The sequence below is a fragment of the Manis javanica genome, chromosome 3, assembly GCF_040802235.1.
Source record: "Manis javanica isolate MJ-LG chromosome 3, MJ_LKY, whole genome shotgun sequence".
In the NCBI taxonomy this organism is placed as follows: Eukaryota; Metazoa; Chordata; class Mammalia; order Pholidota; family Manidae; genus Manis; species Manis javanica.
The window spans coordinates 166,737,962-166,751,606 of NC_133158.1; the positions used below are offsets into that span (position 1 = coordinate 166,737,962).

The 13,645-nt window shown below is 47.6% G+C and overlaps 1 protein-coding gene across 8 annotated transcripts in view; it reads right to left on the reverse strand.

Moving 5' to 3' along the window:
* Positions 1–13,645, reverse strand: part of PXYLP1 (2-phosphoxylose phosphatase 1) — a 74,010-nt gene that overhangs the window by 22,525 nt on the left and 37,840 nt on the right. For 7 of the 8 annotated variants that reach the window (XM_037022969.2, XM_037022968.2, XM_037022970.2 and 4 more), the window contains one exon: positions 9,706–9,836. In XM_037022969.2, coding sequence (XP_036878864.1) covers positions 9,706–9,784 — 79 coding nt within the window. In that variant the 5' untranslated portion in view covers positions 9,785–9,836. Of the gene's footprint in view, positions 1–7,509; positions 8,870–9,705; positions 9,837–13,645 lie in introns of those variants that run through there. The other variant, XM_017677553.3, reaches the window with a different exon arrangement.

Here is a 13,645-nt window from a genome sequence, read left to right on the forward strand (position 1 = left end):
CGCAGCACCAGAGCTCTGTTCTGTTACTTGTCTCTGGTCATTTGATTTTCAAGGCAGGAGTGGAAACCATGTTTACAAGGGCAATCTGAAAAATCAAGTCCACATTTGTATATATTGAGAGACTGGTTTTATGTATGCAAGCTTGATCACATTGTTGAATCTATCCTTTTTGATCCATCCACTTTGGGCCACAATATAATACCAACCTTCCTTGTTTTCCTCATTCTTAATCATTCTTCATTCCTCATTCTGGTTGCTGCATGGTGCACCGCTGTTAGGTAGGAACCTAGTACGCGCTCTCGGTGACAGTGATAAGCCTGGTCCCGCCTGCACAGCAGTGAGCACAGCTGGGGTGTCTCACGGCGGCAGTGGGGGGCTCAGCACCTCCCATCAGGCTGGACCTCTTGCCCTAGCCTGTTCCCAAGCTCTTATCTCCTCCCTGCCTGACCCTTCCTCTTACGTCTGCCACTGAGATCCAAGCCCAGCTGTGGCCTCCCAGGAGGGCCTGGAAACCTCACACTCCTCTAGGGCCACTGATAAAAGGCCTCAGCCTCACACAGTCCTTTGGATTAGAACATGGAAGCACCAAAGACTCCAAATCATGACAGAAACTAGAAATCAGAGACATGCAGGAGAGGCCACAGGAGGAACTGTGAGAAGAGCCTCAGCCATCCTCAGCCTCCTCAGGGCCTGGTCCTCTCTGCCTCACCACTGACAATCTGGGAATTTCTCAGCACCCCTGAGAAAGTGCTACATACACAAGCTTTTGAAGTTGATTCTGTGGGGGTCACAGGTCCCCTGAAACCACATGAGACAATGCAGCTGTCCGTGGACTCAGGTTAAGAACCCAATGTGCCTGGAAACAGGTTTCCAATTTCAACACCCTGAAGAAGAGATTTTTCTTTTTTCAAAATGAAGAGGGATCTTTACAACTCATATAAACACATGCTCCTCCTAAAATAGCCATTCCACACTTAGGTGTAAAAAGAAATGAAAAAAAACCATAATATCACCACCCAGAAAAAACCAGAGTCAACATTTTAGTGTGTATATGTGGCTGGACATCCTGACAGAGGTCACACCTGTGTTTCTGTCCCTGCTCTGGTGGGAAGGGTGAGACTCATTATGGCCCAGGGACTTTGTGCCTCCTCCCCTGAAAGGAACAAATATGTTTTATGTGTCTCAAAGGTCTGCCTTTTGAGGCCACCAATCCAAGCACCTGGGAAGGTGGGCTGGTCATCTGCCGTACTTGGAAAGGGTCAAAAGTCAGCCAGGTGCAAGAGGGCTTTGGGAGGCCACCTCAGCAAAAGAGACAGTGCTGCTGAGGAAGGGGCTGTGCCCTCAGGCCATCTCCATGTCAGCAGTCAGATGCTCTGGTGACACCTGGGGCCGGGGAGGGCACAGCTCTGGCTGGTTCCTGGTTCCCCAGGAGGCAGACCCTGCGCAGTGGAGTCCAGCCCCTTAGATAACACAGGAAGAAGGAGAGGGGCAGGGAGAGGCAAGAGGTGATGCTGGAGCCTGGGCCAGAGAAATCAGACAAGGCTCATGCATTGTGGCTGACTCCTGTCCGTCCCACATGGGGCAGCCTGGCTCTGCAGGGTCCCAGTCAGTTACTGTGCACTGGCCACAGTGGCTGGGAGACCAGCGAGCCGCGCGTGCACTCTCTCTCTCTCTCTCTCTCTCTCTCTCTCTCTCTCTCTCTCTCTCTCTCTCTGTGTACACACCCAAATTCACCCTCTATTTAGGATTCAGAGTCTATCTCATTCCTGATTGGCTTTACAAACTGCCCCCTCCAAAGCCTTCCCCCAAGATGATTATCAAGATCACAGGGCTTCACCTCTGATTGCCATATTTCATTTCAAGATAGACTTTCTGGTGTTTTTTTTTTTTTTTTCCTTTCTCCCCATGTTGTCAGCTTAGGGTAGGAGCCCTATTGCCAAGAGAATAGGGTGTGGGGCCCCACAGCCAGTGCAGCTGTTGCAAAGTCCACCTGGGCAACTTCCCACTGTGCACTTGGCTCACCTCCTTTCAGGGGTCACTGCAGTGTAAACACTCAGCAGCTTTCTCTCCTATTTTGTCTATCTCTTCACACAATCAGCATCTGCAGATACTCTCCGGAATTCACTCGCTATCTCTACTCACATCTGCTAGTTTAACTAACCAGCCTTGACAGTAACTCTCCCCTCCTCTAAAATGGGAGATCCCCCAATTCTTATCAAGACTGCTGATTCAACACACACACACACACACACACACACACACACACACACACACACACACACACACACACACACACACACACATTCCTATATAAAGCATCACATGTATATTCAGTTAACATAAGATGGACAGCTTTCCAAGTGGCTGCAGAAGTATTTACTGTTGACATTCCCCCTCCTTTCTAGTATATGCAGTGCTGCAATAAACATCTTTGAATGCACATCTCTGTCCTCGTGTCTAATTATTCTTAGAGAATATTCCTAGAGAAATTCTTTAACAGAACTAGGAAGGAAAGAAAGAAGAAGGGAGGGAAGAAGGGGAGAGAGAGAGCGAGAGAGAGCAAGAAATAATGTCCCCACCCTGAAAGAAAACAAAGAATGATCCACAGACATAAACGTGCCCATTTTTAGCTCATGCAAGAACCTGCTGTGCACTCTGTCTCCTCACTCCAGTGTCACTACAACGTGAGCTTAAGAGGTTGTGATGGAGGCTGATTGGTCACACTTAATTTTGTCACTTACCCACAGAATTTAACTCTATGTGGTATCTGGACATGAAGCATTCAGAGAAAAAGCAAAGTTAAAACTCTCAGACATCAAACAAAATACATCTCCAAGAAAAGGACTGAAATTAACTTCAAAAATATAAAATGTAAAATTTTAGTGATAATGATGAGACAGGTTCTTAGGTTAAAATACAAGCCCCCATCTTTAATTCATTATTTTTTTTAACTCCAAATGACCAAAAGAAAAACCTGGGTTACTGTGGCTTTTAAAATAGAGTAAACAATACTTAACACCCTTGGCATTCTAAGGGTTGCAACCCCAAACCTTTGCCATAAAAACATTAAGATTCTCATGAATCCCCACATTCACACACACCTCTGGGGCCCCTACTTTTCTCCATAAAATGCACACAGAATGAAGAGCAGAGAATGGCGAAGCCCCCTAGCTGGACAGCAGGACGGCCTGCTCCGCAGCTCAGGAGCTCCCCTCCAGCTAGTACTGTCTGAATGGTGCCTCAGCAAAGTCCCCCATTGCTCATCTACCTGAACCTTGGAGTCAGATCTGTAAATGCTTCAGCCCACTGCAAAGAGCTGGAGAGGCCGAGGGAGCCAGGTCTGAACAAGCACACTCTGGGTCACAACGCCCAGACACCTCTCAGGGGAGCCTCACTCTCCTTCTCAGAAGCCATTTTTTTTCATTTGTACACTGCCCTACCAAGCTTGATTATTCTCTTTCCTAGCGGACAAGAGATCCAAAGCAGCCTGTAAAAAGGAGGGGGTGTGGGGGCTGGAGGCTACAGGGAAATGATGCTCTTCAGAGAAGAAAGGCACCAAGCAAACTTCTCAACACACACACCACATACACAGCTGAGTAAGCTGAGGAGCCTCGGCGGCCCTCCTGAGGACTTGGGGCCGGCCGGCCGCCTCTGTGGTCTTCATGGCCCCATCTCTCTGCTGCTGTTCGGTCTCCTTCATGGCCCCCCTTCCTCTGGCTGCCCAGAATTCTTCTTTGCCCTGTCCTCTCTGCCCTCTACCTGCACCGCAGGGCACAAACTCCCAGGTAGACAGGGCTCAGCAAGGAGGCAGACAGGGCTCAACAGGGAGAGCCCACAATTCCCATAAAGCAGGCGGCTCCCACCCACCTGCTCCAGCCACTGTCCCCACAAGGGACTGTGGGCTTTGGCTTGCTAGACATCCTGGTTTTTCAAAGAAGGGCTGGAAGTTTACGTGAAATGGCCTAGTTTTAAAACATTGATAAATAAATTAAAAAAATGTGAAAACACCGGTTGGGCCAAAGAAAATTGTTGGTCTGGAGTGGCTTCCACATGTTCCTGGGAGATCTGGTCTCCCCAAGCCAGGGCTTGACAAACGGTAAACACAAAGTCCTCCAACAGGGGCCCCAGACAGGCTCTCTGAGGTTCAGAGCTGAAATCCACCACACCCACCCAGCCCTCGGGCACCTCCAATGACCTCTCTGTACTCACGGGCCCCCTCCTTCTTCCTGCTCTGCCCCCAGCCTGTCCAGTTGCTTGGGCCGAGTCCTGCTTCTCCTCTGGCTCTGAGCACGCTCCCTGGGCCTCCCTATCAGTCGCAGGGAGCCATCCTCCCCACGTGGTTCCCTCCCAGTCTATGTGCTGGGCATTTCCTGAGTCAGCCTTCAGCATGCTTATCCCAGGTGGACATGAGACCTTTATGTGAATATGCCTGAGCGGATGAATGAAGGAAGCATCTCCTGAGCGGCCTGAGGCAGCCCCTGCATGGAGGAGGAGCAGCACAGTCTCCTGTTAAGGTGGCGTCTTCCTCCTTCCTCTCATTGCCCCAACCTACCCCACCACCCCGTTAGCTACAAGGACGCTTCTGGCTTTGCCTCTTCTGCTTGAGGCCAATGCCTTTAGCCTTTCATGGATGAGCAACAGCTTTGCCCTCCAATAAGCCTCTGAACACGTAATGCCCAGAATTTGTGTTCATTAGACTCACCCAGGAAGCTTGTTAAAAATGCAGATTTCTGGGCCTGACTCCACCAAGGTTCTGATTCTGTAGGGGGGGCCCACAAAAATGTGCTTTTGTTTGTTTTCAGAACATGCATTCTCAACAAGGTCTCAGAGCCAGTCTGATGAAGGTTCTCAGGAGACCATACTCTGGGAAACACTATAGTGGACTCTGGTCTCTCCAAGACGTAAATTTGGTGCTGTCTCCCCTGCCTCAGTGACTCTCCGCACACCGTTCAGGATATGATGTGGTGATGGAGATGGCCCTGGCCTTTGTCCAACTTCATAGCTACATTCAGGTGACTAACCTGGTCCTGCTCTCTCTCTCTCTGCCTTTGCGTGCCTACCTCCATCTGCTAGGAATACCCGTCCCTGCTTCCTCCTTGGCCAGCTCCTACTCATCCCTTAAGGATGAAGCTCAGATACTGGCTCTTCTGGGGAGCCTTTTTCCTCACCTCCCAGGCTGGATTAGCTTCTCAGCCTCTATGATTCCATATCACCCTGCATAAATGATCTCCAACTCCCTTTATTTAACAAACAAGCATACAGTGATTACTATGTGCCAGGTACTATTCTGGGTGTTTTATGAATTTAGCCAACTTAATCAATTACCAACCCTACGAAATAGGAACTATCATTATCCCCATTTTACAGATGAGGAGACCAAGGTGTGGAGAGGGTTAAGGAACGTGCTGGAGGTCAAAGAGCCGGGAAAGGGGCAAGCCAGGGATCGATCAGATAGTCTGGCCCCAGAGTCCATTCTGTCCCCCCTCAGCCTAATGCCGCTGCCTCTTCCCCATGCTACCGCACTGCGCAGCATTCTGAGTGTCTGCTGCTAGATCTCCTCCACTACACAGAGAGCTCCTGCGGACCTTGGCAGAGAGAGCTCCCAGCCCAGGGCCTAACCCATGGTGGAAACTCAAGGAATGTTTGCTAAAGGACAAGGCTGTACACACTCATGACACTGGATCAACAAGGAAAGACTGAATTCATAAAACCTCCAAGTTTGAAGGGACTTTAAATGGGATCAGGTCCAACAACCTGCCTGATATCCTACTCCTCATAGAGCGACACCCCAGAGTTTACGCCACCCATTGCCTTCTGCACATCTTTCAGGAAGCTGTCTTATAGGAAGCTCCACTTTATGCTTAACTGAAGTGGGTCTCCAAGGTCACCTGGATCACACAGAACAGGGACGACACCTCCTGCAGAAAGGGCTCTTTGGACATGGAAGACAACCCTAGCTTTCACTTCTGCAGGGGAACCCTCTACTCTTCTGCCTGGGGATCTGAATTTCTAGTCTCTGACAGTTCCCTCAGAAGCAGCTCTGGGCAAATGGAGCCCTACCCAAGACGGTGACCCCGTATATAGGTGTGTGTGCCTAGTGAAGACTAACCCATGTCAAGGCCAACATACTCTGATCAAAAACAAATAAATGCACGATACACTTCCAAAGCATCCCCCTTCCCCTTCCACACACCCACATACATGTAGCTGAAGTAACGTAAGGCTTGGACCTTCTGCGACACCAAGAGCCCTGGTTTCTGAGGATGGTGCCTTGAGATTGGGCTTTGTACTGTTGCTAAAGGTTAACACTGACTATACCTCCATGAGCCAAGGGTTTTCCCACAAGGTTTCTGTTCTCACACCAACATTGCAAAACAACAATAATAAACTCCACTTGACAAAGAAGAAACAGGCTGTAGGAGGTTGAACATGCCCAGAAGCACTTGGCTACTAAGTGGCAGAGCTGTATTCAAATGCAAGGCTATGATTCCCGTGCCTGCGCACCCCTGTCACACTGCCATTTTAGGAATGCTGGTTGCAACATGGTGAAATGAGCATAAAATAAGCATTAAGCAAAGAGTGGGTTGAAGAAGGAAAATGGGTGATTGCAAACAAGCAGAAAAAGCAGAAACATGACAAATCATTCACAAATGCGCACATCCTGACGGTTTTCATCCTGTTGCATTAAAGGAGCCCCTCAGTGTGAGAAGTTATTTTTCCATGTGTACACATTTTAACTAGAAGGACTGGACATGTATGCCTTGTTCTCTTCTACAGTTCGAATATCGGGAATTTCAGACGTTCCCTATTTTCAAATTCAAAAACATCAAGGACTTGAAAATACAAAATGAATGATTTTCATAAAAGGCTATCGGCATATAGCAAGTAAGTAGTACCATTTAAAGTAAACATATTTTGAGAAACTAGGAACTGTTTCTTAATCTTTTTTGTATCCTTTCCCTACTGCGTCTACTCCAGCAGTGTAAAAAAAATGCCCAACACACATTAGCAATTAATAAATGTATGTGGGTTCATGGACACAGCTTTCTGTACCAAGAGGAAGAAATGTTAATTTAAACAACCTGGTTTTCTGACTGTAACCCAGGTCATAACTTTCTCACATTCAAAACCTCAGACAAAGAAAGCTACCAACAAAACAAAATAAAATACATAATCATTGCAGAGAACAAATAAAACTACAGTGTTCACGTAAAGTATAAGAAAACCAAGTTATATTTGATTGCTTCAAGTATATTACCTAAAGTAATTATATGTGCTAACTTATATTTAAAAATTTAGTATTTAAAAATTAGCAAAGAAATGGTAGAGAAAAATCCATACATTTTAAGGTAAAGATTAAAATGTGTTACTTAAGTGTATACCTTTTATCTTATGAATTGGTGCAGCTTCTTATACTCCAGTAACTAGCAACGAATAAAGCAATTAAATAAATAAAGCAATTCCACTCCACTTTCATAGAAATAGGTAGATTCTAAAGTTATCATTTACCTAGAAGTAGAAGAGCAGTAAGAACGTCCATATCTTAGTATCTTTCCGAAGTCCAAAGTATCCAAGAATAAGGAACTCAGATCGAGGCAGACTCATTTACCCTGCAAAATTTTCCTTTAAAAAGTATGACTGAAAATTGGCTCTCCTAAAATAGAAGGTACTTTCAGAAGAGTTACATAAGCAACACACACAGGCCAATTCAGTAATGTGGAAACCACCTCATGCAAGAAAAACACAGCAGACACAAGTAACCCACATCCACATCTCAGAACCAGTCGCTTCTCAGAATAAAAATCAAGGCTGATTATAACCTCCTACCTCTCCAACCAAAGGATGGAAACTTTTTAATGAAAACTTATAAACAATTAAACTATTGACACTCCTAACTTACTTTTTTGGAAAGGATTCATATTTTATGGCTCATTAACCATCTGGAGTAGCTTTAAACTTCCTATGTCCATCTTCTCTTAACCTCTTCTCCTATTCTAGAAGGATAAAATGAGTATTTCTAATTCTCTACAGTATCAGAAATAGCCTGTCGTGTGGCACCACGTGTGTGCATGGAATATGTCACAAATATTCATTTGGGGGTGAATCAGGGAAACTTGCTCCCTCCAAACCACTCCAAACCACTTACACCAAATGCCAAGTTGATCCCACACTCCTCAGTGCACTCAGAACATCCCACTTGCTGAGCCACCTTCTCTTCTTTCCATCATTCAAACTGCAAGAGAAATGCCACCTCTTCACAGAACCATCCTAACTGGTGATGGGTGCCAACCACTTGTCTCCCACCCATCAGGGTGAGGTGGTAAGATGGAGGGAAGGCAGGCAACAGCAAAGACACAATTCCTGGCATCATACAGACATTTCCTCGGCTTCAAATATACAGCACCAGAAGGAAAGGGAAGTAGGGTCAGCCTGCTTTTCAAAGCAAGAGTACATTCATTCACAGCAAGTCATTAGTTCATTAGTACCATTTAAAATAAACATATTTTGAGAAATATGAACTGTATTGCAATCTCTTTCATACCCTTTTCCTACCACATCTACCCTGACAGAGTAGGAAAATGCCCAAACATTTAACAAGCATTCATGAAACACCTACTGTGCGAACGGCAGTGCAGTTCCTAGAGTACTGAGGGAAACAGGACGTGGTCCCTGCTCTCACAGTCTCGTAGGAGGAAAAGACACAAGAACTGAAGGTTATGATACATGGTACATGTAGGAGAACAGCTTCAGGGAATCCTGGATGTACATCAAAGCAGCACGAGACCCAGCTAGGGGGTCATGGAAGGTTCCTGAAGGAGAAATGGGCTGAGTGAAACACGTGGAGGAGAGGATGGGAAGGAAGTGCAGAGGACAGTGCTCCATGCAGTGGGGCTGGCAGGACCTGGGCATAGAGAACAGGTTGGACGTGTAGGGAATGTCAAGCAACTCGGCAATGCTACCGAATAGAGTCCAAGGTGAGAGGGGGCCACAGGGGCAAAGGGACCACCGGCCACACTGAAGGGTCAAAGCCAAGTCGGTGTCAGGGTGAATCTGGGCCTCAGGGTGGCCACTCGTGTGGGAGTGGCAGGGTGCAAGGACCTGGAGTCCAGCCTGAATACAGGCTCCGGGTAAGGGGAAAGTGCTGGGCTGTGGGGTCCAAGGACTGGCTCCACTGGCCATGCTCTTACCCTTCCCACCTATGCACAGTCCCCGCTGCCCAGGGGTCTGAGTTTGGTACCGGTGACCTAATCACCTTGTCCTCCCCGACAACTCCAGCCTCACAGCTCACGGAACGTAAAATGGACACCAAACCCTCACAACCAACCAGCAGGCCAAACACCTCTGCTCTGCGTGGCTCAGCACATGAGAAGACAAGCTGGGCCACTCAGTCTCTCTGCCTTGTGAATCTAAGAATCTGGGAAAAACTAGGCCATTCTGGAATCTGTGCAGAAGCCAAAAACATATCCCAAGGCCTAGTAAACATTCTTATTTCTCATGACCAAACAAGGCACCCCAGAACAATGACAGAGAGGTTTAGGGTTCCTACTCAACACCATTCATCATTAGCACCAATGATAAAAAGGCTCCATTGTTTCAAACAAAGAAAACAAAGAAAAAAAGACTTGTTTCTTACCCACTAGGGCCCCGTATTTCAGAACGAAGCTCCCTGCCCTCCCACAACCTGGAACACGCGGCAATACTCACAGAACTGCAGGCTGAGGCTCACGAAGGCCAGCAGCACAGCCAGGGCCAGCAGCAGCAAGAAGCGGTTGCGGAAAAGCATTATTATTCGTGCTATTTTCTCTTCATGGTCTCACCTCAAATCGGGAACAGTCCTGTGAATGAAACGGAGGCAATAAGCATGAATTCCTCAGTGAAAAACTAAGTTTGTCAACTGAAAATAATCCGATTAGCCCAGTCCTCTGGCAGGGAAGCGTGAATCCTTGTGAGAGGACAATAGCGCGCTGTTGGTTATGTCTCTGCTCCCACATGAGCCAAGAATGCACCCTTCAAATTAATAAGAGGAAATCAGTTCATGAATGCTTTGTTTATCTGACATCAACAGGGAATGAGAATCTTTACAGCATGACATTTCCAAAGGAAAAAGTAAAGGAAGTTTATTGAGCACTTACAGGGTGCCAGACAATGAAGTCTTTTCAGGGGCCAGCCTGTGCTCACCCCATCCTGACCCCTAGCTTGTTAAACCTTCAACCTTTGCTGATGAAGATTTTATTGAAATGACTCTGGTCTTAATTTTAATCATTAGCCTGGATGTCAATCACTGCCACACGTCCCATGGTAATGCCATTAGGGACAGCTGGGGTCTGCCAGAGGATCTGCTCCTCCACTAGGTGGTCCCAGGTGCTACCTAGAGACCTCCCCTCATCCTGGATGTTAAGCCTATTTCAGCTGCATCCATGGGTTTTCCTGCAGCTCCACTCCACCCAATCTCATTTCCTCTAATCACATTCGAACTGTACAAAGGATTTAAAAAAAAATGCTGAATGAGGTTTAAAATGACCCTTCTGTGGAAAAGGTGAATGGTTGCTTCAGGCTTTACCCCATCCATCAGCCTCAGATATCAAGTTTACTTCCTGGTTCTCACTGGGTTTGAAATAGAACTTGAAAACCACCCTCTCTTTGGAAAAGGTTCTTCAACTACAGTAAGATTATAACAGTAATTTCAAACCTGATTTAAGCAGCAGAATAGTCTTCCTACAAACACAATCTTTTTCAGGATCCCAAAAGACATGATCAGATAAAAGCTCATCGGCATAAATCAGATGATGGTTGCACAACTTTGTATATATATAAGCTACCGAATCATACGCTTGGCGTGAATGTTATGGTATGTGAATTATATATCAATACAGCTGCTTTTTTAAAAAGTGTATTTGCAGGGAATGAAGCAGAACCTTGCTTCCCAGGCCTCAACCCCAACAAGGGCTCTGCAGGGGACTTTGAGAACCACTCCCTCAAGGGATTTGTCAGACATCCTACCAAATGAGAACACTGGTAGAAGATTGATGAAAATACACTTGCACCTCACAATTGAGCTTACACATTGGCAACCAGTGCTGTGCTAACAGATCCCAATTTTTACACCTTCAAATAGGCTCTGCTTCTTTCCCTTTAATAACTGCCCCTAGCCAAGGGCCTGTGCCTAGTACCCCAAGATGATCTGCAACTTCTCCTTGCCCTGGAGAGGACTCACGAGCCTTCCTGGCTAAACCAGTATACTACCCTGGCTGATCCCACCCAGGACTGAATGTGTTTGGGACCCCAAATAAATGTTTACTGTTTCCAAAATTCAAACTCTTCACAGCCTCCACCAGAGTGTCTGGAAGGCAGCTATGCTGCCGACGCTGTCCCCTGAGGGTGTCTGAGAGGCCACGCACAAACGTGAAGGCAGTGTGACAGAATCTGTGCTTGGTGAGGGGCGATGGCCAGGACTTCTGCACTGAACCACCAGGGCCTGAGGTCACAGTAAGAGACGGAACGTGGGCCCATCTGACTGTGGTGCTGCAGGTGTTCCCTCTGGTGGCAACAAAAAGGGTGAACCCTTGATGCTGGTGAACACCAATCTCAGATATAAAGTGCTAAGCCTGCTGGCTCTGGGCCCCTAATTGAGCCTGGTGAGCTCCTTGCCTGGTGCTTCTAGGAGTCAGCATAATCCACTCTCTTGTACCCTTGATCTTGGGGGTGTCCTCGGTAATGCTCACCTGGGGGTTCAACCGCAAACCTCCCCATAGGAAAACAACCTAAGTCAAATCCAAGTCACAGTCTCTGCCCTCTACCCTAGACAAGCTCCACTGCCTGGCTGAGCTCCCCATGGTACAAGCATGGAAGGTGAGAACATTCACCTGCAAACACTGGCCACACTATTTTCAAAACAAACCCAACTTGGGCAGAATATCAGCGCTCCCTTGGCCACCCTAGCATGCAGGGTGGGAGTCCCTTGGCAGCCTCCTGCCAGGCAGCCTCCACCCTTTGCTCTGCTTTTCCAGGTACCAGGAACTTCTAACTGCTGGAAACCATCCATTCCCAAGGCTTCCGCTCACTGAGCACAGTGTGAGTTAGCCGCCACGTGGAGCCTTGACATCGTTTTGTTTACACTCTGCAGGGCAGGCATGAGTGTTTCTAATATGCAGGCAGAAAACCAAACTCAAGGCTACAAGGTTATTAGGTGGTGATAAGAAGACACAAACAAGATCTCTGTGCCTTAATGCATTAGAGTGTCTTCCCTGCAGGTCCACACACGGATTCTAGTCATTCCTGATTGAACTTAAGGTGAGCCTTTTAATTTGGGAAGGTGAGTGGGGTGTGGGTGGAGATTAGATCACAGAATGCAGAGGAGGTTCAGAGCAAACGTCTCCTTTGGGGTGTCCCTGTATGCCCATCAATATGCTGGGGCTTTTCTTCATGACCTCCTCACCCATCTGTTTCTCTACCACATCCTTTTCAGGCTAATGCCACCTTTGGAAGGTGTCCTTTTCCTTGACAGGAGGTGGCCTTCGGGGCCTTGCAGAGTTTGTCAGTCAGGGCTTCTGTTGCCTGTGCCACCGGGAGATGTGGGCCACATGATGCAGAGCAGGAAGGACAGTGCTACGGAGTCAGGCAGACCTGGGGCAGCAAGCTGAGCCCAGTGACACAGGCCAAGTCACTTAACCTCCCTGACACTCAGTTTCCTCAGCTGTAAATTGGGACTAGTTACCTTAGCATACTGTGGGGACTAAAATAAAGGCTAAGGACAACCCCCAGCAGATGGTAGACATTCAAAAGAAAATGGTTGTTACTAGCTTTGTTACCTCCTCATTTTTTATCAGTTCACTTTGCTGCTTCTTCCCTCCAGTGAAATAGGTATAGTTTCTTAACCTGTTCACTGGTTCCTCTAGGTACGTGAGTAATGCATGTTCACTTTCTTGTGCACATCCCTCCCTCTGTAGCTCTAACTCAAATGTTGTATTCAGCTTCTCCCAGCAGGCCTGGGAAACAACCTTGCTGGCCCTGGGAAATCACCCAGCTCTGGTTTCTCGGCACAGTGGTGTCTGGCTTCAGCACCTCAGACACCAGACCTGCCTCTTGGTTGCTCTGGGTTGTTGGGGTATGGGAGGTGACAGTCTCTCTCCCAGGGCTGGGCCAGGTCTGGCCCTTCATCTACTTCCTGCCACCAGCCTCTGGGGAATTTTCCACCATGCATACTGATGGGGGAGGCCACCAGAACTAGTAAGCGTGCTGCCTAGAGTTGCATTTGATGCTGCCTTTTCACGTGAGGACTAACCGCAGGATGGTTCAGTGGCCTTCAGGTGGGCACTAGGTGGAAACAATTGCTCCTGCGGAGTTAAATCTCAGGTGCACAGTGTGGTAGATGCATTGCAGTGATGGCCCACAACCTCCTCAGGCCTTCCTGTATCCATCACCCTGTGTTTCCTTCCACACTGACTCTAAGGTTGGCAAATGGGATGACAGCAAATGAGCTACAAGCAGAGGCGTAAAAAGTACTTATACATCGGGGCTTGTCCTACTTTGCTGCTTCTGGACCACTGAGACCACCATGTGAAGATGCCCAGCCTGGCTGCTGAAGGCTGGGAGAGCACAGGAGCCACAGCAAGCAGGCCCAGCTGAGGTCTCGTCAAACAACCAG